Source organism: Urocitellus parryii, chromosome 7 (assembly GCF_045843805.1).
Source record: "Urocitellus parryii isolate mUroPar1 chromosome 7, mUroPar1.hap1, whole genome shotgun sequence".
NCBI lineage: Eukaryota > Metazoa > Chordata > Mammalia > Rodentia > Sciuridae > Urocitellus > Urocitellus parryii.
The window spans coordinates 29,035,295-29,060,290 of NC_135537.1; the positions used below are offsets into that span (position 1 = coordinate 29,035,295).

Below are 24,996 nucleotides of genomic sequence, written 5' to 3' on the forward strand. Positions count from 1 at the left end.
TATTTCTTTGGGAAACAGGCAGACCTCTGCACTCAAGTCTGATGTTGTATGGCCCTTCTAAGCCTGCACTTTCTTACAGGAATGAAGTTAGAGATAAAAAACACACAAAGAGTGGGGGAAAGTGATGGACTTTGAAATGAATCCTGCTAGTGGAACCCGGATTGAATGCTGACATACCAAGATTTCTCAGTGTAAGAGAGACCTCAAGTGATGATAAGCCTTGCTTTCTGAGAAGCTTTGAAAGTGTATGTTGATGGGAATGGTACAGTGTTTTCTTAAGATGTTGCAATCTAGAATGGAATAAATCAGGATGGTAATTGAAGGTATTTTAATTTGGCAACATGAATTAGCAGATGGAAGGGAGGAAGAGAATTATGACATATGAAATATCGACCATGTACCAGGCAAAATTCTTGGCATTTTCTTCATAGAAGTCCTACTTTTCCTGCATTTTACAAAAGATAAGACTGAGGTCAGAAAGACTAAAAGACTAATGATTGAAAGCCACCCTATGTTTATAGGGTGTATTTGTATGTGTATTTGACTCCCATGTTTTCTTTTGCTCTTTGCCAAATACCTTGACTATAGGGAGGAAATTCTTTTCCTGATGCTTGCAAAACCTAAAGCAAAATTGGGGCTTAAGGTTTGGAATTGGTGGAAGCTATATGTGGGAGGGGAACAGGGACAATAAAAACTAATTCTAATGTCCACACAAGGGTTTATGTGGAAAGCACTTAACAAAGATATTCCTATTCACACTGTGACATTAAGTCCTGCTGGAACACACATATTTTTAAAACGTTCTTGAATTCAGTTTTTTTTTTCTGCTAATAGTGGGAAATAGCTGAGAGCTTGTACTCAGTCTCCAGATTCGATGTAAAAGTTGCTGCAATATTGGCAACTATTGTAGCGTGGAGGCTACAGTATCGATTATGGAGTCTGATAATTCCGCATGATGAAAGGCTGGCTTCTCTCCTGTGGCTTAGATGTTTTCTTGTGCACAGGAGGTGGATATTTGGAAACATGCTGAGAAAAGAAAAACTCAGCTGGCAGAATTAGGATTCAAATTACAATAACATGCGAATTTTGAAAATAAAATGTCATTCTGAATATTTTAGGAGTCATGCTGAAAGAATGGTACAGTTCGTCTGCTGGAGGTTGGGTTCATTATTTAGCCTTTTCTAAGTGTTCTCTCTTCCAGGTGAATTACTGGTAAAGAGCCAAGCATGAGGAAAAGCCTGCTGTAATACATCTGGCTTTAGTTTCTTATTTTTGCTCTCTAGGGCATGGTTACTGCTCCTCCTGGTCATTTTTCTGTTAGGAACCAGACCTTAGAAATTCTAAATGGGGCATCTTGGCAACTCTGAGCTGAGACTCCAGCTAGTAGCTGTAACAATTCTCTGAAGATACTGATCTTTTTCCAGGGTGATATTTTCTATCCCTTTTTATTCCTCTGTGCTTCTCTGGCTATGAGATCCAGGAAGGGTGATACTGCAGACTGAGATACAGATGAAACCCCCCCACGTACTAGCACAGTGGGATCTGAGAAATCAGAGCCGGTATTTTTAAAATATAAACTGTGAATGATGGAGAGGACAGAAGGTGATGGTGATTCCTAACTAGAAGTAAAACTCTCAGTGTGTCAAATATTCTGTGGGCATTTAGTTGTCTTGCTACTAACACTTTTGGACAAAGGCCCTTGTCCGAGGATCTGAGATTACCTGGGAAGCGGCCAACTCCTTCTGCACCTGTGTCTCTCCCAGGGGAGACAGCGTGTACCATGGCTTGGGCCTGTCTGGAGTTAGAGAGCTAATTTCTTAGCTGTCTTTTAAAGAACTCCTGGAGATAGCCAAAAGGAGGGAGGTATGCTTCTTGCCTTCAGCAAACCATAAATTCAGTCTTTTTTCACTGACTTTAGCTTTTTGATGAGCTACAAATGTGATTCAAAATCAAAACTCTTGGTTTTAAGTTTTGCCTTTATTACCCATTGTCCTCCAGAAGGTTCTGCATTTAACCTGTGAGAAGATATCCCACATATGTATGAGGATTAACTGAAAGCAGAACAAGAAAACACATTGTAACATGTGCTATACCTTTCTAAAATGAGGGGCTGTTGTGTTTTATCCTGTCTTGAAATCTACCTCCTCAGTAAGGAGTGACAGCTTTATCACTTTTATCACTTTGTTTACCACTTTTATCACTTTGTTCATCTAACAGACAGAATGAAGCTTGTCTTATCTGCTTCTTACTTTTTTGACTAGGAAACCACTGGGCTCTACAAAGTACATGAAGCAAATCAGCAGGTGCTGACAAATTATTAGTATGAATGATATGGACTCATCTGCTTTGTGGTACTGTTCAGTGGTTAAGGCTCCAAAGGCAGACATGTGTGGCTTCTCATTCTAGTTCTGCTGCTTACTGTTTGTATGAAACCAGGCAAGACAGTTCATTCTTCTAAATCGCAGTATATTCATGAAGTATGAGTAGGTGTGAAAAATAAGTGAGGAAATTTATGCAAAGCATAGAGTATAGTCCTCAATAAATGATAATTAATTTTTTTTTTGTAATTTAGTGTGTGTGGGGAGGTAGATTTCTTACCATTGGGGAAATGTGGAGGATGTAGTCAAATAACATAACACTTTTTGAAAAATAATAATAATATTTTTTAGAACACTTAATATATCTTAACCATAGCACCAGGGACCTCATTGAAATATTTAATCTTTATAAATTTATAGGTTAGGGATTTTCTTCCTGTTTATAGATGGATAGATAGATAGATATAGAGAGGTCCAAATAAGTTAATATTTCTAGAGAGAGTGGGGGATACTGATCCTTCCCTGAGCTATTCTCTTTATTCCCCTTGTGCTCAGAGTCACAGTCTGGACAGGTGTACCTGTGCCTTGTCTCTTTCCCCGCTAGAGTGATGACTCCTTGGGAATCCCTACACTACTCTGCCTGGGAGGAGCAATGTGAGGGTCTGGCATGTGATAGGGGCAATAAATATTCAGGAAATTAATGAATAGATGAATGAGGAAATCATTCACCAATGCCCTTCTAAGCACTACTGACTCCATGGAGTCCCTGGAGGCTGTTAATGTCATTATTATCTTCTGTCTTCTTTCTTTTTTGTTACATAAAATCTTGTTAGCAGGAGTAACGTTTAATACATATTTTTATCTATAGCCCCAAATCAGGGTTTAGCATTAAAAAAAATGCTTGCCGTTAAAAATTAAAAATCCATATGTGAAGATTCTTTCCTCAAAAGAGACATGACAGATCAGGTAAATTATGGCAAAGACCATTTTTCTGAGGGACAGTCTGTTATTCTGAAAAATAAAAAGTTGTTGGCTATATTGTCATAAAGAACTTAGGAAAATTAAATAGCCAAGGAGATTCTAACTTAATATGATTTATGCTGAGTTCATTTCCCGTTACTAGATGTTGATTGATACTGTGTTAATATATACTAAAGTGAAATGGGATTTGCCTCCAAAAGGTACAAATCTCATTCTGACAGGTATTTTTGTTCTGTCTTATCTGCCCGCTGTCACATTCAATCATTTGTGGTTTCTCTTTGCAGAAAGTTATTTCTCTCAATGTCATTCTGCATCTATAGATTATAAATTTGTCTTTTAGAGCCTGTTGAAATCAAGGATTCTCAAATGTAATGGGAAAAGCATTTTCTCTAGGGGATACAGAGTTAAGATGAAGGAAGGGATATATTAGTTGCTAATTTAGGCTGCTTGTGATAAGCTTGCTGTTTGCTCTTTTGGTTTTATTTATTTAATATGTTTCTGCCATTTATTTACTGAGCACTTCTCATGCACCAGTACCTGTACTAGGTGTACGTTTTCACAAGTAAACTCTGAAACAGGAATAGTTCAGGAGTCAGCAAACTTTTGCTGTAAAGGGCCTGGTAGTAAATATTTTGGCCTCTGTGACATTCAGTCACATTATACTAATCAGGTCTGCCATTGTGGTAAGAAAACAAACAACACATAAATATATGGACATGGCCATTTAAGTTCTGTCAACACTTTATTTAGAAAAACAAGCAGCGGAGCTGCAGGTCCATGGCCATAGTTTGTCAACCAATGGAAAATTTGAACATTTAATAAATCAGAACAGTGACATATGACCTATTTCAAACTACTACTGTGATTTATGGCTATTTTTTTCCAAGTTGTCTATCTAATTACCAATGAATCCATGAGAAATTTGAACCAAATAATTGTGGTTCTCAACTCTTGGACCAAAGTTTTGATTTAAAATTTGATTTTTCTCATGACAAAATTGTCATTAGCATTGTTACTCCACTAACTCCTAAAAATATCATTTCAGCACCGTGCTTTTAATAATCTTGGTGTCTACTTTTCCAGAAGATGAGGACCTTTAAGAATGACAAAATCAGAGGTCATGTAGAAGCCAGCACGGAAGGCTCTAGGAGAGGCCCATCTACGGATTACAGCAGGTGGCCTCATGGCCCTGAGGAAACCATTCCCTTGGTTTCTCTATCACACTCTTCTCATTACAGTGGGAAAGGCTTTCCTTTTCTCTCCCAGCCACTTTGGGCTGTTGTCCTGGCTATAACACTTACAGGTTGTTAAACCTGGGGCTGTCACCATTTCTAAGTCACAGTGTTTGCTTATGCAAAATGGGGACATAAATTTTACCTATTTCATAGGGTTGTGGCATGGATACATGCTGTGCTATAAGGGCTCATGCCAGTGCATGGAACACAGTGAATTCCAGAGAAATGAAAGCTATGTTTGAAACTAATAACAGAAAACACTCATTACTCATTTTGACTATTGTGTTAGCAAGAAGGTACTATCATTATCTCCATTATAAATGAAGAAACTCATGCCACTCACAAATGGTAAACTGGGATTTGAATCAATCAGAATAGTGTCTCATCCTATGTTTTCCTAAAAAGTTCATAGATGAGGACTGGGTAGAGATTGTCATTCTTTCTCTTTTGGAAATGAAGAGAGCTAACCTAATATTTTTAGGTAAAGGAACATTTATCACAAACTTTTCTTGACTGCTGACCTACCTAACAGACCTTATTCCAGCACTGGGGAATGTTTCAGTTCTGAACTAGAACACAGAATGCATTTTCTTTTAGAATGAATGTTAGAAAAGTTTATGAAATGTAATTGAATAGTATCATTAAAAATATACTTCCTGTGCATTAAAGCCAAATGACCTTTGTAGGTCAACCTGGTGTTTTAGCATTGCCTCAATCAAAAAAAACTTGGTTGAGTTTCAAGCATTAATTTATAAATGACATTCGTTAGTGCCTGCTTTGGTATAGTTTTGATATAGGATCAAAACACCACCATACTTTGAAAACAGGCCATTGAATATCTCTAACTGCCCTATTTAAAATGATACCTTTCCTACTTCAACATCTCCCTATCCCCCTGTTTTCCTGTTTTATCTCCACAATCTTATGTGCTATGATTCAATATAATATGTGCATTCATTTTTTGATATCCTTTCTCTTTCCTTCCTCTTAGAAAGTCAGCTCCATGGGACAGAGATCTTTGTCTTATTTGTTCATTGTTGTTTCCCAAGCCCTAAGGCACTCTCTGCAACATTCAAGCAGGTTTCAACACATTTTTGTGGAAAGAAAGAATGAATTTAGCTGTCATGTATATAAGGAAAAGTTCCCTTTTCTTGGGCAGATAGAGCCCACTCTGTAACCCATTCTGAGATATTAGTACTAAGGGCAAGTGTGTGAGGATGTAGAATAAAATGTGGCTGTCGGAGACTTTGAATTAGAGGCTAAGCTTAGATTCTTTGCTCTTCAGTTTTTCTTGAATGAGTGACTTTGAGCTCAATGTTGTGAAATCTCAGGCCCCTCATTTTTAAAACTGAGAAGATAAATTAGTCCTGTGTCTTAGATGCAAATGAGATAATGTGTGAAAATTCTTTAACATCATGCCTGGCACATAGTAAGGCCTGAATAATAAAAGTTAATCCAGACTGGAGCCTATTCAAATGAGACAGGCTGTTTCCAAGGTTGCATTGCTAGAAGACCATCAGAAAAGTCTGGTGCATATTAATGGAAGAATCTAAGTGAGAATGTTTACACTCTGGTTCTTGAACGTCGGTGAGAAAGTTTTAAAGAGGCTTGTAAGACTCATTTGGGGACATTTTCAAGAGTCTCCATGCTCTAGAGAGTCTACAATGTTGGATGCATCTTAAGAATTAATGTTGTGATGTGACTCTGCTGCCGAGAGAGGAAAAGGTCTGTGCCTCTATGGTTTTGGGGTGAAATAAATGTTGATAACAATGTATAATGCATTATAAAGATATTAAATGCTCATCTTTTCATGGTGCCCGTAAACATGACAAGCACACAACATATTGGCTAGATATGACACAAGGAAATGACTACTCCTTTCAAAAGCTTTTTGCATACAGCATTTCTCCCAATGCTCCAAAGGAATAGTTTTCCAGGAGATTTTACTCCTGAATGGAGACACTTCTATTTTAGGGAAAATGGTTTCTTGAATTTTATGCTTGCTAATCATCATTCTTCAAGTTGTCTTTGTGACAAATTGTTGGTGTTTTTCAAAGAATACTTTACATTTCTCAATGTTACCAAATAACCTAGCTCTCTACCCTCAATATTGGAGATCATGTGGGGTCAGTTTGGCTGAGGCAGAAAGGTGACCTTGCCAAATGAACAGAATTCTAATGATAAAAGCTTTTTTTTTTTCTTCCAGTAACTCTTTAAAAGACAGCAGAATTATCTGACAGTGGGCTTACATGCAGGTGGCAGTTTGCAAAAATTAATGGATCTTCCTTTATGCTACCACGACCTTCTTGATGACCACTAAAAGTTACTTGAAATAATTCATTTTATCAATGCCAAGAAGTTTATATTTTTTGACTATAGGAGCCTAATAAGTACATGAGATTTCTTCTGGTGCTGCAGTATTCATGGCTTAAAAAATAATAATAAAAAAATCAAAATTGCTTTCTCTATTTGTAGCATGCATATACGTGGATATCAATGTGATTTAATAACGTCTTTTAGTTAATTATTCTGAGGACAAGGGTGAAGTTGAGAAGGATCCAGGAACAGAAACTGTTATTCATTAGCTTAAAAGCCACGGTCGATAACAGCAGTTTTCCACCTGTCTGGATTTTGGGTCTGCATTGGATTTTGAGTGGCTGACACAGACTCCTTGAGATTGGAGAGCACCCCTCGGGAATAAACAAACATCCCGTGATGCAGAAGTGAGACCAGTGCATGGAGAGAGAGCTCCTTTCTGCCTTTTGCCTTTAGTGCTCTCAAAGGTTTTGGTGAAGCACAAAGAAACCAACATGCTTGCTTATGTAGGAGGCTTCAAGCACTCTTGAGCTTGCTGATCCCTATTTATTAAAAGAATCTGGACCCCATGATGCCACATTCCTTTGAGGTAAAGTCAATAGCAAAGTGAAGTCAAGAACTGTGGGCAAAATGGAGTGTGTTGCTTTTTCCCCAAGACTAATTGCTTCTAAGTGTACTTCCAGAATTCTCCAAAGATAAAGTGGAAAAAAAAAAAAAAAACCAAGGTATTAGAGCAGAAGGAAAAAACAGATTGTGCACATCAGACGTGTCTTCTGGGAATGCTGATAAAGGAGGGACCTGGCTCAAAATTGTGGAAAAGAATTACCGCTTGTGAGCTGGTACTGCTCACAGTGTTTTTGAGTAAGTTTTATTGAGGCACAAAGCTTCGATTGATCTGGAGTAATAACTTCAGGCTGAACTTTTTAGCAAATTAAATAAATAAATAAATAAATAAATAGATAAATAAATAAATAAATAAATAAATAAACCACCCTGCTGTAATCCATCCAATCTGACCCAGTCTGGACCTCTCTCAGAAGATTCTTGTCTCAGTGAAGGGGGAGAAAGTGTTACTTGTGAAATGCTGCTTGATGTGAATGTGTCATTCACTGCTGCAGAAAGGAAACAATCTTAGTTAGGGACAATGCCAGCTAGTTTTTGGTCAGTGAAATGGTTCATCTGAATATAGTTTATTGAGAATGAGTCCCAGAACAGACCCACTGAGAGGTGTTTAGAGACCACTAAGAAATTTGGATAACCTATCACTTACTACTACCTCATCAGTTCATTTTTTTTTTTCTAAACAGCCATGGGACTTAGCCTGTTTATCCGCGTATCTATCACTTCCTTCTCTCACTTCCTACAATGAACACTCAGGCCTCTCCCAATGCCCCCTCTTCTTGCCATCACCCTCAGTACCCTTAATTGAGGACTCTCCATTTTACCAGTTTGTAAGAACTCGCCGCTTTCTGACCCATAATCTAAGATTGATCTGCAACCAGGATCATCTTTATCTCTTTTCCTGTTGTATTCATGCTTTTTTATTGACTTGTTCATCTTTTTACTTAATGACACACATTTATTTCACATATACTTCCATGTGTAAGACACTGTGTGGGTCTGCAGATGGCTCAATGAATCAGACACAGTTCCTACGGAGGAGGAGTTGTATCCCTTTCACCTCCTCAGGAAACACACCTCATCAATACTGAGTCTTCCTCGTGTATCCACAGAGAATTCTTCCCACTCCACTATCTCTTTCTCATCAAGCTGTAAAAGGCTAAGGTTTTTCTATCTTAGGTAAATCAAAATAAAACAATCAAGAATGCCTGGCCTTATTTCTCTGTGGCTTGGCTACTGTTACTCTTCCCAGTTTCTCCCCATTCTTTATTTGTCAGCTGTATGAAATTTGTTTTATTTCCCCCAACACTTTAAGGACACTGCACCCACAGAGGTCACCAGTGCCCCCTTGGATGGTTTTTAGTCCTTATCATTACTATTTTCTAATGATCATTGCTGAGATAGTCTCTTCCTTGGGTTTCTGTGACTCTGCTTTCTTCTTTCCTGGTTTTCTTGCACCGTCTGTGGCTATTTCTTTTCTCTATTTGAACAGGCTCTTCACCCCATTCTAGCTACTCCAAGGTTTCTGTACCACAAAACCTTCTTCAGTGATAGCATCTAATCTGGTGTTATCCACAAACCAACTGTATACTAATTGTTTGGAGATCTGTAACTCCAACCTTTTCTTTTTTCTGTGCTATGAATCTATAACTGGACCCTGGTGACTACAGACATTTAAAATACAACACAGGCAAAACTAAACATGTCCATTCCATTGAAATCTATTTTCCTCTCCTTATTGTCCATGTGTAGCTAAGTTATATTATTCAATTAAGAAGAGCTGTAGCTAACATTTACTATCACCATGTTCTAGGTACTGTGAGATGTACTTTATATAGGTTTTTGCATCAAGTCCTAAAAACCTGTCATTTTTTTTTACAGATATGCAAACTGGGGCTCAAGGTTATAAATTCATTGGCCACATTATATAGTCAGGGGCCAACTCTGGCTCTGACCCCAAGGAACTAGATTTCAGAATTCAATCTCTCCACTGTCACACTACTTTCTATCATTGGCTCCAGTGTCACCTTTGACTCTTTTCTCTCTACATCTGCTCACAGGAACTCTATTGATTCTGTTCCAATGCATTGGTGTCTTTCTTTCTATCCTCACTGTGGCTTACTTTATTGTATTTTGCCTTTGCAGGATGATTCACATGATCTTGCTTGTGTGTGTGTGTGTGTGTGTGTGTGTGTGTGCGTGTTGCAGTCCTCTCCTAACTAACATTGAGTCAATTCTTTGTCTACATTGAAGACAGAATGATCTTCCTCAAACTTGGATTGGATTATGACACATTTGCCTTGCCTTCTCTCAATGACTTTTCATAGCCTTTAGAATCTTCTCAAAACCTTATACTATAGAAAAATCTATTTTCTGCTTCTCCTTATTTTATTCTTCTCCTCTTTTGCTGCCCAGACTTAAGGGGCTGCTGGCAGTTCTCAGAACTGATTGTATTCTTTCTAGACTTCTGGTCTTCATCCATAGAGTTCCATTGCAGAAACCATCTTCCTTCCCTTCTTCATCTACAAAATAACTATTAATTCACAAGGCTGAGCTTAGGAGTCCTAGTTTCTCGAATATTTTTTCTGTTGCCTACCTCTCACCAAGCCATCTAGGTCCAGAGCCATTAATGTATGTTTTTTACTATAATACCACTTATTCTTAGAAGGCTTTATCACTTTACTTTTCCATGTTTTTGTTCTACTAAACTGCAATCTTCTCATGAGCAGAAACTTTCTGATTTTTTTTTTATACTAGTGCCTACCACAATACCTGGCCTATAATAGATTTTCAGTTAAATCAGAGGTGAGGAAATGCAAATGTGTCCTAAATTTATTCCCTGCTCCTTCCTTTCCTGTTTCACCATCTCATGTAACAATGCCCTCCAAGGGAAAGTAACAAGTTAACCAGACCAAGCTTGATCCAGGATAGCACCTCCATCATGCACTGTGGTGGGTCTATACAGAAGAAATGATTTGATTGCTCTTAACTTATGGAGAGAGATGCCTAACTGATTCCTAAAGAAATCCCTGGAGGTCCATTCTAGTACTTTATAATCTCTAGTGAAATATTTCTCTTATGCATTGGTCCCGAATCTAAGCCTCATTCTATCTTTTGTGATAAAACCGCAAATGTTTAAGTGCATTCCTTTTTCTCACCCTCTGTCACCCAAATTTTATGTCTGCATAACTTTTCAAACGTTTGCCAAACAGAATGAGTCACATTGTGGAGCTCCTAACAGAGGAAGCAGGGCAGGATGTCAGTCCCACGCACTGGCAGTGGCAGGATCACTGACTTTACAAATGATCTTTTAAAATTCATGGAGTGCTCTGCATTCGCCTGGCCTCTGTCGCCTCTCCTTTCACAGTGGTGCCACCTCTCTCACTGAATCACTTCCTTGTTTTCTAAGCTAAGCACTGCTGCCTGCAGAAAATACACCAAATTCTCCCAATATCGTAAATCCCCATAAAACTCAAGCAGCAATGGCTCTGAATGGAAGGGCACAGCATGCTTCATTCACTTGCAGAAACTCTACAGTTATGTTCACGATGATTCATCCAAGGGGCACCGACAAAAGTCCTCAGGGCTCTTTATGAAGGGTTACAATATTTTCTTTTCCAAAATATTATCTATTTGTATTCAATTAAACATGGCTGTCAGTGTTCGAATTATTCATTCTATTCCTTGTGTATATGGATTTTGGTCTTGTCTAATTTTCAGAGTTAATTCAACTTTGAATTTATTCGAGTTCTTCTCACATGCCACCATACCGCTCTGAAATGTGGTGTTTGACCCCAGTGGCCAGGCCACGAGTTCTGGTTCATATACATCTACTTTTTTTTTTTTTTTAACTGCATCTTCATTTACTTCTTGGCTCCTTTTTTTTCTTCACTGTCCTTCTCAACAGGAAACATCCACTAAAACTCTGTCCTTACCCCTCTGGCTATGTTCTGAGGGGAACCAGTCTTCATTTTTACTTGTCTTCTATCCTCTTTTAGCCTCTTAAGTCTTAAATTTTTCTAGACTGCAGTTTTTGTTACTTTGGCCTTCCCTCTTTCTGAATTTAATCCTAGTCATGCCTTCTTTCCATTATCTTAATGATTCCCAAATCCACGTCTCCAATGCTGGCTACTCACAATCTAATATTTCCAGCTCCCACATGTGATGCCTTATCTTAAATGAATATTTCTGACAGTGCTTTAAACTCTCTTCTTCAACATTTTGTCAATAATTCCACCATTTTCAGTCCCCTGAGAAAAAAATCTTTAGGGTCCTATTTGATCATTTCATTTTCTTTATATTTTACACCCAGGCTTCACTAGTTTAGTCACTTAATATTATGTTCATAAGCAGCATGAAAACCATCATGGACACAAAATGGATGGGATAATGTTTCTGCCACTGTGGAAGGTAGAATCTGTTAGGAGATGTAGATATTTGATCATTTTTTTTTTAACAGCAACGTGACCATACATATGAAAGTATAAAGTGCTACAAATCCAAGAAAGAAAGCCCAAATCCTGCCAGTTGGAGGTCAGGAAAACCTGTTTTGAGAAGTGACTTATTAGTAGATTGGAAGTCCTAGAAGGAGCTACAGAATGTTAAGATTAGGGAGTAAACACACTGGCTTGGAAGCATGATAGAGTATATCAGTGAAGGAATTGCCTGCAGAGGATAGGGGAATGGGTTTGGGAAATTAATTAGGATCATAAATGTCTGAGTAGGCCATGATAATGACTTGGAATTCAGTGTATAAGAAATAAGAATATTGGAGATTTTCAAATACTATTGTGATGGTATGGCTTGCATTTTAGATAATTCTGGCAGCACTCTGGGAGATGAGTTGGAAGATAGGATTAAAAGGCAGGGAGATTGGTTAGGAAGCCTCCACAAGTTTGGCAAAGCAACTTTGTACTGTAGCCTCTCTGCTTACAGTACAGAGGAAAAAACAAGGAGTCTGGGATTAAGGCAGTAGTAATAGAAAGGAGAGGTCGGCTGTGAGAGGGATTTCAGAAGAAAGAATTCCAGGTAAAATGATTTGAGGAGAGTAGGCATATTTGAAATTGGCATTTAAGAGAGAAAAGAGGGAACTGATTATGGTTCTGCAAATAGATAGCACAGATAGTGAAGACTCATTTGGAATAGAAGCTTCAACAGGGAAGTGTCACATTTTATTGAATGTGAATTTCTCTGACAGTGCTCAGTGGCATTATGAAGGAACCAAGAAGGTGGGTGTTGATGGTGACTTGGTTTTATTGATCCAATCTCAGCATGTATATCCTCTGAATTTACTTCCTATTTTTTCTTAAAATAAACATTGACTTATATCCACCACCTTTCCTTAGATAGAATATACTTATTTTAATTCTGAGATTTTTTTCTCCTGTTGAAATGATTCTTCCCTTTCCCCCTTTATTTGAAATGACCTCTCTTCTTTCACTTTTTAAAATCATTTCCATCTCTACATTTATTTCATGTTACCATCTCTAAGAAATTTACTTTACCCTCCACCAATCTCATTTAAAAATATTTATTTTTTAGTTGTAGTTGTGAATACCTTTATTTTATGTATTTATTTTTATGTGGTGCTGAGGATCAAACCCAAGACCTCGCATGTGCCAGGAGAGTGCTCTACCACTGAGCCACAACCGCAGCCCCACCCATCTCATTTTTATTTACTTGTTTTTGCCCTCCAGGTTGAAATTATAAAAGGTTTGTAACAGGAGTGCTGGGTTAAAATCTTTTTTTTAAAACCATCTAGTTTAAAACACTAAACATCTATTTAAACTACTAGTCAATGATATTTAGCTGCTGTTATGAGTGTGACTTCTTATTATAGATTTTGAGCTAATTGTAAGCACATGATAGGAGCTCAAAATCTACCTCTGTTATAACCTCTATACCAGTATATATTTTTGACATTTCATGAATAAGGAATGAATGAATAGTATTTAATATATAGTATGTAATTTACATGTAGTAAGTATGAATTTTTTAGTGTTTAAGTATTTCCTTATAGCAACCCTATAGATATTATTAGTATCCCATTTTACTTATGAACAAACTAAAGAATCAAGAAATAAAATAACTTACCCAAAGTTATAAAGATTGTATTATAGTTTGTATGTGAGATGTTCCCCTAAGGCTCATGTGTTGAAGGCTTGATCGCCAATATGGCAATGTCCAGAGGTAGGGCTTTGGGAAGTGTTTGGATCATCAATAGATCAATCCACTGATGGATTCATAATTGAACGAATTGTTGGGAAGTGGTAGAAATTGTAGGAGGTGGAGCCTAATTGGAAGGAGTAGATCACTGAAGGTATGCCTCTTTAGGGCTTATACTGTTCTCCCCCACTTAACCCCACCCCCCGCCCTGGGGTTCATGGTCACTATGAGAGGCAGTGCTTGGCCATACCCCTCTGTCATGTTCTGTCACACCAGAAGTCCTGGAGCTCAAACTCTGACTCTAGAGCTCATGCTCAACTGACCTCCAGTGTATGTCCAATGCTTGGAACCTCTTGATCTAACTGCAGGCTGAGCTTGAAAGCTTAACTGAATATTTTAGAAAAGTATGAAAGTGTCAAGAGTGGGGAAGGCTTTAAGAGGAGAGAGAAATTACATGAGCAAAGTCACAAGGTACAAATGAGCTTGGAGATTCTTGGAGATATGTTTGATTTTGGAGAAAGAAATGAAATTAGGTAAGACCATTCTTCCACTTGTATTCTGTGTCATAATTAATAATACCACTGCCTACCCCAGTTCAGAATCCAGAATTCCCTTTAGGAAAATCTCTTTTTTTTATCTATCAAATTAATCATTAAACCCTACTGAATTTGCCACCTTAATATTTCTCATCTATCTTCCTTCCTAACCATCTCTACCTACCCCCTAACTCAAGCCTTCCTTGCTTTTTGCCTAGATTACAATAGCTTCATCCCTGTTTCTCTGGTTCTGGGCTGGCTCCATCAAACAATTTTAAGAGCAAAGTTCCCAAGAGTCAAGTTGCATTTGTCATTGTGAGTATGAAAGGCTTTCAGTGGTTGCCCGGTACCTAAAAACCAAATTTAGATGCCTTCAGATGACTTGCAGGGCCTTTCATGGTCTCACTCTGTGCTCAACTTGGTTTTGTGAATGACTACTTACTGGTGTGAAGGTCTTGGTTTTGTGTGCTGGCTTGGAAAACACTGACTTATTCTTCAAGAGTGGGAGTGAGTCTTGCTCCATAGGAGGCGTGCTCTCCATCCTGAGGTTATGGTCATCCACACTGTTGTTGCCTCCTCCATACACCTTACAAACTAACTTCAGGCTTCCCGCTTATTTTTTCATGTCAATCTTTTGTATATCACCGTAAGTTCCACAAGATAGTGACTATCATTTGGTTCTCCAGAATAGTGCTTGGCATGAAACTGGCACTTAAAAAATGTTTATTAAATTAAACAGATAAAGAGTAAGCAAAGCCAGAACAATGATAAAGGGTAATATTTTATAGGACTTTGAAAGCCAGAGAGAATTGGAGATTTAAAAAATAAAATGATGTGTGCAAATCATTTTAGGAAAATTAGTCACATGGGACACTCAAATAAATTTATTATCATCTTTAAACCTGTGCTCATATTGTTTTCCTTCCCTGGGTTGCCTCTGCTCTGCCTCATAATCCCTCTGGCCAACACTGTCTCACAAGAAAGACAGAATGATTTTTTTTTATAACAAAGAGAATTATTATCTGAGTCTGCCATGTTTCTAAGTCAGCCTGACCTATGTGGTGGGGAGAAATCTTCCTAAAAGTTCTTATCTACTCACTTAATCACTATCACACAGGTTAGTTGCACTTTGGTTAGTTTGTAATGCAAAAAGGACTTGTTAAAAGACAGGACTGAGCAGATTATGCTAAGTGAAGCTAGCCAATCCCTAAAAAATAAATGCCAAATGTCTTCTTTGATATAATGAGAGCAACTAAGAACAGAGCAGGGAGGAAGAGCAGGAGGAAAAGATCAACTTTAAACAGAGACATGAGGTGGGAGGGAAAGGGAGAGAAAAGGGAAATTGCATGGAAATGGAAGGAGACCCTCATTGCTATACAAAATTACATATAAGAGGTTGTGAGGGGAATGGGAAAATAAACAAGGAGAGAAATGAATTACAGTAGATGGGGTAGAGAGAGAAGATGGGAGGGGAGGGGAGGGGGGATAATAGAGGATAGGAAAGGTAGCAGAATACAGCAGTCACTAATATGGCATTATGTAAAAATGTGGATGTGTAATTGATGTGATTCTGCAATCTGTATACGGGTTAAAAATGGGAGTTAATAACCCACTTGAATCTAATGTATGAAATATGATATATCAAGAGCTTTGTAATGTTTTGAACAACCAATAAAAAAAGAAACAACAAAAAAATAAAAGTACTGATGGAAAGGGAAAACAACAACAACAACAACAAAAAAACCAAAACAAAAAAGACAGGACTGGATAAGGATAAGGATATTGCCCAAATAAACAGCACTTTTCTCAGGAAGCAAAACAGTTTTGACTTGACCAAGCCTCCAAGTATGCAGGCATTTATCTTTCATTTATTATATATAAATGATTACTTGTTTGAGATATAACCACACAAAGAGGAGTGTGCTGGTAAATATTTAACAATCATCTCTCCACAAAAAAATGAGGGCTGGCTGGATCATTACATTTACCGATTTCTGTAGTGTAAATAATCCAACCACAGCCAACTTGAAGCAAGCATCATGATGGCACTGACTGCAGAGTTGGGAAGGAAGACTAACAACCTGTTCTTGCAAAGCCTGTACTCCCTGGCTGGGTATGTACATGTTGGGGATCCAAGTGTATACCAAATTCAGTGCAGTAGGTACTGGGAACACAAGACCTTACTCTTAAGGATGCTAGGGGGTATAGGGAAGACAAGACAGGCTAATAACTATGATACATAAGAATTACTAAACCAGAAACATATGCAAACTACAATGAATGCATAGGAAGAACACCTAACTTATATAGTTTGAGTTAGGGATTTAGCTATATAAACCTGCTTGAGAAATTCAGGGAAGTCTTGATGGGGTGCAATGGGGCATAATTTGAATTGAGACTTGAAAGATAATTTGGAGTTTGCCATATAAAGGGTGTTCCAGCTGAGAGAGCATAGCATGTTCAGAGAACTACCAATCATTCAATGTTACTGGAGCATAAAGTGTAAGTTGAGAGAGCCATGAAAGATAAAGCTGAAAATGTAGGGAATGGCCAAGATCTTCTTTGTGATGGGAAGTTTAAACTCTAGGTCTCAGGGGACTTTAAAGATTATTTTGATAATATATATCTGTGTTGGAGAGATTCCCTCAGTCAGCATCATGCAGAATGACTTGTGGGGAGAGAGGAACTAGAGTTGGAGGGGCTGGAAAGTTGTGTGCTGAAATGGGGTGGCGAGAGGTGGTGAACTGGGGCACTGGCAGTGTGGGTGGAGAAGCAGGTCAGCTACCAACACTATCAGCCAGAACGACCAGAACTGCCTATTGCTTAGATTTGAGTGAGGGGTAATGGGGAAAAAAAAAAAAAAGGCCTTTAGAAGGACTCCCAGGTTTCTGGCTTGAGAATGTAAAATAAGAAAGAAAGAGATAGAGGTCTATGGATTTGATGTTATTACGTGACATCCAAAAGGTAATTGCATATGAAGACCAGGCGATGTGTTTTCTAGAACTATGTCCTGGGGACTCATAGGTGGTTGATGTCAATATGTGTATAGAAGAAGTATGAAGAATGTACAGGTAGGGCTAGGAGGGGGCAGGCATGCGCACAGCAGGGGCCACAGCATAGCTCAGATTTCTCTCCCCAGATAATCCCCTACCATAATCTACTCCAATCATATGAAGACCATTCTGAACATACCCAGTCATCTCCCATCTACTCCTCCTCCTTTCTGTTGAATTGTCTTCCTCTCTTTGCTCCCTATCTCCTTATTACCATTTTCCAACATTTAGCCCTTTTCTACAGGTGCAGCTCAAATCAGGTGCTCCATGAAGCTGTCTCCCGTTTCACTTCTCCCCTCACTGTGCATGTTCTCTTTTGTGAAAAGAGATTACTAGTAGATACAGCCAGCATGGATTCCTTGCAGGGGAAGAGTTTGTCTTCATATCCCCTGCAACCTCCATACCTAGGGCAGGTCAGGTGCCCTTAGAGTTATGAGTGTTTAATAAAATTGCAGAGGACATTAAATGACCTACTGTGAAATTTTACATAATGCCAACCCAACTCCAGCTTTACACCTTTCACCTTTCCCTCAGCTTATTTATAAAAGAGCAAAGGAGGCTAAAATGTTAGTTACAGCCCAGGCTTTGCCTGTCGGGAATTTGGGATATCTGCATTTTGAAGAATTCATGAGATGCTTTATAAAATAGTTTCTCATTTTCAAGGTTAACTGGTTTTCAGATATATTTTTATGTGGCCAAATTGAGAATTCTGTAAGAGTGCAGGTTTTCTTTTTCTGTAGCCATGTAAGAAAATTTATTTTTCTCTACCGGTAGAATTATGGGCAAAGCTGAAAATCTAAAATTGGGAATAAACAAGATCTGTTCAGCTAAGACAAAAGACCCGAAGCACATTACTGCAAAGGATTATCATTTAGTCAATTTATGGGATATGTGAGAAGTCTTTCCTTATACAAGATGTGAATTGGAAAGTGGAAAGCCAAGTTTTATAAATGAAAATAAAATGGCATGTTTTGCTACCTGTGTGCTAAGTGACAACACTGTACTTTTTTTTCCAACTTCGTATAGATCTTTATGCTATTAAGGATATAGCTGAACCCAGACAATCAGAACAAATAAAACAGTTAAAAATGAAAGATGGGCCCTTAAACTCGGGTAGGCTCTGATTTAGGGCCAATGCTGCAGACTCCAGTCTTTCTGCCTTGAAAAGTTCATCACTGGTTAAGCTGCCTGGAGGGCAAGGAGCAGGAGTTCCCTAGGATGGAGGTGGAGTTGGCTGCTGTGTAAGTCACACAGCCTAAAGGATTTTGTACTCCCAAATACCAGCTCTGCTGCCTGACATTCCACCAGCCTGGCTCTTTTCCTTTGTGTCCAAAGGAATTTTCCTTGTTTAAGATTTTAAGAAGTTCAGTAGCACTGTAGTCAGAAATTAGAGGGAGATGAAAAGGGAGGACAAATCCAAGCCATTTCATTATTTCAGCATTCTTCAAGCACAGCCTGTGGATGGCTTAAGAGAGGGTCATGAGGCACCAGATGGGGTCACTGAGGATCACAGGCAGGAGAGAAGAGGATCTATTTAAACAGGAAGAGAGCAAGTATGAGTTTTTTTCTGATACGTCTTATTTGATCTCAGCAGTAACTCTGCGAGGTAAGAGATAATTGTTTTGCCCATTTTAATGATGAGAAAACTGAGGTTTAGAGTAATGGACCTAATCAGTTTCTTTTACTCTGTGTGTTCTCTTTGAGAATAATAATCCCATCATGTTGTATGACAAAGCAGGAAGCAAGTGTATCTATATTCTGACTATCACAATCTAAAAAATGATCCGACGAAAACAGGAAGAGACAGGACAATGTGGTAATGATTTTGGTCTTTGAGAGGAGGGGTAAGAGATGCCTTTTTTTTGTTTTTTTTCTTCTTTTCCCTAGTTTTCTGTTTTCTATAATACACATGATTAATTTAATATCATCACCAAAAAGGCATATATTGCTTTAAAAAGGGAAGTTTTGTTTCTTGGGCTATCAACCTTCTTTCTAGTTGGGTAGAAATCTTTAAAGCATTTTATAGGAATAAAAATCGCTACTTGTAAGGATTGATTTGTCAAATAAAGCCACTAATAAACTTTTGCCATAAGTTCTTGGACCCTCTATTAGGACTGCTCTTGTTTCCCTACAGTTATACTATAAGAAAAGAAAAAGACACCAGAGATTCCACTGAAAATAAAAATTGGAAACCTGATCTCTAAGACAGTCTGAGTACATATCCCTGCATCCTGTGGAAACAAATATTCAAATTGAAGTAAGTATTCACATTATAGTCTTTTACCAAGAGGTTCCGGTGTTTTGTGCTTTCAAAATACCAAAAGAACCAACCAATTAAATAGACTTATACAGTCAATGATAGAGATGTTTTATCTACATAATGCTCACGGAGCTAAGGGATCTTTCGGCATTGTATACACAGAGCTGGAATATAACAAATGTGGTCATTTTAAACTGTGCCCCTTCAAAATCAAAACGTCCAATTATAACGCAAAATATTTAATCAGTCAGATAATTCTTTTTTCTACTCATTTTCAAATCATAAATTTGAGTAATTTACTTTATTGATTTTACCTGATATTAAGGTGGTTTACTAAAATTTAATTGAATCTCTAAAAAAGAGGAAGAAAGAGATTTCTGGCCTGGGTTTGCTATGTGAGGGATGTGAGTTAAAAATAAATAAGCAAACAAAAACTCATATTTGTCCTTTACAGATAAATGCTCTCTTATTTCTTTTTAAAAATGTAGCTCCTTTAGGCTATGCATATTAGACTTTAATAACTTGGTTAGAAAGACCTGGCCCAGAAGAGTATTTATTAAAATGTAAATTAAACTTGCCTAAAAGAAAATATGTAGAAAAAAAATATTAAAATTCCTTGGGTTATAGAAGTTAGAGGTTTGAAACTTACGAAAATTTAAGAAAAGAACTGTTTCAGAAAAGGGAAAATGCAGATCATGGGTCACTCCTTTTGGCCCAAACTAACTTCCCTTCCTAGCTTACGTTCCCATTCACAAAGGGTGACACCATTCTTCCCAATGTGGAACTCTGGTATCATATTGAATTGCCTTTTCTCCATCCTTTGTGTCTAATGTTTTCATAGTCCACTCATTCTTTCTTTGAAATGCCTCTTGGGTTATATCTTAATTTAAATTCTCCTGATAGAGGATCTTACTACGTTAAGCCTGCATCACTACTAATAGCCTCCATAGAGGTCTTTCTGCCACCAGCCTGTAGGCCTTCAGAACTGCCTTTGCCTGTAGCTGTCAGATATCTCACATTCAGACACCACTTTCATCTTTGCTGCTCCCTGCTCAGTACTCACATCTTTTGTTGCTTCTGCATGAGATTCAGATTCCTCTCTGTGTGTGTCATGGTTGGGTCCTCCAGGTCTCTCTTTCTTTCTCATAGATATTTCTATCAGTTCAATCTTATTTTTACTGTCTCCTCAAACACATTATTCATTTAAAGTCAACCAAGTTGACCCTACTTTTTGTGCCCCTTCTTGCCCTCTTTTCGAACCTATACCGTTTTTAATCCAGCCACCATGTCGTGTCTCTTTTGCATGGAGTGCTCTCCCTCTCACTTTTGCTTTTCAAATGCCACATTTTCCATGTAGACTTCTATGATCCCTGCCACCCTATCCAAACTCCCATCCCATCTATAATCAAGATTGAATTACATGACACACTTAAACACACTCCTATTGATTTATATGTCATCCCATGTTTCTCAACCAGGGTGTTATTGGTATTTATAATGGTCCACTTCATCATGGTGCAGGGCTGTCTTACACATGGTGTGACATTTGGCATCCCTCACTCCTAGTTGCTGACACTGATGTTATGGTGACAACTCCCAATGTTCTGAATACATCTCCAAATGCTCCGAAAAGTTCTTTAGAGAAGTTACTATACCATTTATGTATTGGCTCAACAAATAATCTTTAACAGTGAATGCATATTTTAAAGAACAAATCATAGTTCCCATAGAGTTGCACAAGATATTTTAAAAGGTGGAAAGGAACATAATTAGCACTGAGGTGTTAGTCATTATTCCACTTTAGGTGTGTTTATAAGATAATTCACTGAACCCTCACACAGATCCTGATGTTGCTATTGTGAAGAAACAAGCTCAGAGAGTCCCATTTTTCCAAGGTCATATAGGTTGACTGGGATTCTGGCATTTAAGCCTGGAGTTGTTTGGAGCCAAACCTTTACCTTTTTCTTCTATCACACAGCCTCTATAAAGATAGCTTTGAAATAACACTGTGAACATGTAACCTAATTAGCAATTTAAAGTGCATTATTAATGCTGATAGGTACTAATGACTGTAATTGAAAGAAAGGACGTTAGACCAGACAAACCTTTTCTTTTCTAGAATTTATAACAAGAGTATAAATTGGAGTCTAATGAATGAATTTTCTCACTGACTGTCTTTGCTGCAAATGTTAACCCATGTTTGGTTTGTAATTGAGGTGCACATATTCTTTACTCTCTTATTGCATTCTTAATATTTGTCTGAGCAGATGATCAACAGATCTTTCTACATTTTAATTATTCAAATTTGGGGTAGTAAAGGGCTAAATACACCTATTAGGTAGCATTGCTAGATCCAAAGCAACGGGAATCTAAGAACTAGAAATAATTGCTCAGGTCTTCTATTATCTGGGTGGCTTTAATAATAAATGTTATCTGAATCAAGAATTGCAGTATCATTTATAATGTTGCATAAGTTTTTTTGTTATAGTTTATTAATTATTTTGTGTCTATCTAAATGTCTAAAGCATCTACATTTTAGTAGAGTGTATTTATATATGTATATATATATATGTATGCATATATGTTCAGTTACAATTCTTCATATATTAGCTAGCCTAGAACTTAAGAAGTCGTAGTGTGAGTAGTGTGAATGATCCATATTTGTACTTTAAAAAGTACACTCAGGTTCTATCTATGCACACTGTATTCCTTGCAGGAGAAGGAGAGAGAGAAAGGGGCAGCGGCAGGTGGGGTGGGGTGGGGTGGGATTCAAGCCACTTGAAAGAACTAGTATTTTTCATTTCATGTTTTCTCTTTTAGCAATGACAATACATGTTTATCATTTGTTTATTATGTTCAACGAAGAAGGAAAGGATCTAAAAGCTAAATTTGTAAGTGCTTAGAACCATTGTGTAAATATATATAAATGTGTGCATAATGTAAAAACATTTTATTCTTATATTGTCTTATAAATAGTATCTACTGTAATGAAGTTACACCTCATTTGCTAACAAAACCATGTTCAGTCATAAGAAAATGGGCATTCTGGTTATCTGAAAGAATAAAGGGGTTTTTAGTTAAGCTTGGTCAGAAAAACAAACATTTAAGAAAATTTTACTTCTTTATAATGAATTCAGCTTAATGTTGGCCCTTTTGTTAGAACATTTCCTGAACAAAATGCTTTTTTAGCTTCTGCAACCTGGGACACCTTGGAGGGATCTAGAGGAAAAGGTAAGAGAATACACCCCCAGCAAGATGAACAAAATTATGTCCAGATGACTCAGTTATGTATCTCAGTTGTGGGTAACTATAGAATAGCAAGAAAAGTTTCATTATTTTGACTCAATTACTCTCTAAATTCTCTTGTTAACTTTGTGGTGCAATAGAATTCTTAAAGTTAATCCTTTGTCATGCAATAGAATTTTTTCCTATAGAAGCCAGAAATGGCCCAAATATTCTGATAACATTTCCATAGAGGCAAAAATATTTTAAAGGTGGATTTCTAGAGTTTCTATTAACAGTTCCTTATATCTTAATAGTACCTGAACTGATATCTACTGGTGTGCTATTGAATTTTCCCCCATCTATTTTTAGATCTCCATTTGCTTTAGAGATGGATTTAATATGTAAAGCAGAGGCTTACACTGTGAAACATTTGCATGATTGCATTTTGGTTTCCCATCAGCTAAGTAGGGCAAAGTTGATCCCATCTCACAAGGAACTTTATTCCACATTTCCTCTATTGACTTGGAGGTTCAGCTTTGCTTACCTGCTTCCTTGAAGATACTGTGCTGTTGAAACATCTGTTAGAGGTATTTAAATTCAAATTCTTGTTCTGATGGGTTAAGTCATTTTTCCATGTCTTAGAGTTTTCTTTAGGGTCAGAAGGAATGGGATTTAAGAATAGGATTCTTGCAATGAATCCATAGAGGACAGTGGCCAGGATCATTGGCACCACATAAAAGACACCAAAGTCCATTAGGTAAATAGGTGAGTAGTAATTCCTGGAGATCTTGTAGCCACAGGACACCACAATAGCATCTTTGTAGGTGCTAATGTTGAGATCCAGCAAGAAAAACCAGAGCATGCAGTAGATGGAGGTGAAAGCCCAGACAAAGATGATGATCTTTTTGGCTCTGGAAAATGTGCAGAGAAACTGGGCTTTGATGGGGTGACAGATTGCTATGTACCTTTCAATGGTAAAAGCTGTGATCGAGCAGGAGGATGCATTAATTCCCAAGTACTGGAGGTAAGTAATGCAGAGGCATCCGACGTAGCCATAGACCCAGGAACCATAGATACTGTCTGTTATGTTGGGGAGGCCGGCAGCCACCAGGACCATGAGATCGGCCACTGCCAGACTCACGAGATAGCAGTTTGTGGGGGTCCTCATGTGCTTGGTTCTCATGACCACCAAGACCACCATGATGTTTCCCACGATGCCCAGACCACAAATAATGAGCACAAGTAAGATGGTGACCACTTGGTATTCTAGGGCCACCACGGCTTGTGGTTGAAGCTGGGTTTGGTTCAGTTCACTTACTGTTTCATTCTCCATCTTCCGTGGCTTGAAGTTTCTCTGAGGCACTTCTTAAAACATCTTTCAGCGTCCACCTTTATGGCAGTGGTTCTAGCCCCTGTGAAAGGTTATGTACATGTTCATTCACAGGCAACTCTCTCTCCCTCTCCTTTCACCTTGTTTTCCCACAGTCACAGGGTTCCTATGCACTTTGGAAAACTTCTTTTATTGCAACTAGTGTAGGATCAGTTTCCTCTTCATCAAGGAAAACGCTTAAGAAAAAGGAAACAGAGAAAGCCCCCTGTTTTGAAATAGTGCCCAAGAGAAAAACTAAACAATATATGCTAGCTAAAAATAAATACAAAGAAACCTCACACATCCTTGGGAAAACTATAATAAAGAAGAAAGGGTAAGGGGTGTGTGAAGGCAAGAAGCTCCAGGGTCAAGCTCGGTAGGAATTTAGCTGTGGCCTCCCTTGCTCTCAGAGGTTAAGATCTTTTTGGTATACAACAGTAAGGCTTCAAAACTACAATTTCCCATGTCCCCCGTCCCCCACACTCAACAGAGAATAATTTCTTTTCTTACCTTTTCCTCTCTCGCACTGCCTGCTTTTCCGGGTAGATGAAGTGGTAATAGGTCCAAGTTTCTAATCCTGCAGAAAATCTCCTCTACACTGACAGGGAGACCACTTAGCAGCGTTCAGCCTTCAGAGCTGCAGTTCCCCGCAACCCTCGCAGCCCTTTTCAACTCATGACAGACCATGCAGACGCAGCAGCAGCAGAAGCAGCAGTAGGAGCAGCAGCCAGGCTGTCAAATCATAGATCGTCCCCTAATGAGAGCTCACACGCGCTCTGGCTCAAACACACATATGAGCACACACGCACACGCGCGCGCGCACACACACACACACACACACACACACACACACTCTCACTTGTGCCTGTCAGTTCTGGCTGATTTATAATCTTCTCCTCTTGAAGGATTTACTTTTA

General features: G+C 38.2%; 1 protein-coding gene across 1 annotated transcript in view; it reads right to left on the minus strand.

Annotated features, from left to right (window-relative positions):
* Positions 1 to 24,651, minus strand: part of Trhr (thyrotropin releasing hormone receptor) — a 34,923-nt gene extending 10,272 nt beyond the window's left edge. Inside the window, exons 1-2 of the mRNA XM_026384552.2 lie at positions 24,590 to 24,651; positions 23,255 to 24,122 (exon numbers count right to left, since the gene is read on the minus strand). Of these exons, the coding sequence (XP_026240337.1) occupies positions 23,255 to 24,043 (789 nt within the window). The 5' untranslated portion in view covers positions 24,044 to 24,122; positions 24,590 to 24,651. The remainder of the gene's footprint in view (positions 1 to 23,254; positions 24,123 to 24,589) is intronic.
* Between the last annotated feature and the right edge of the window lie 345 nt (positions 24,652 to 24,996).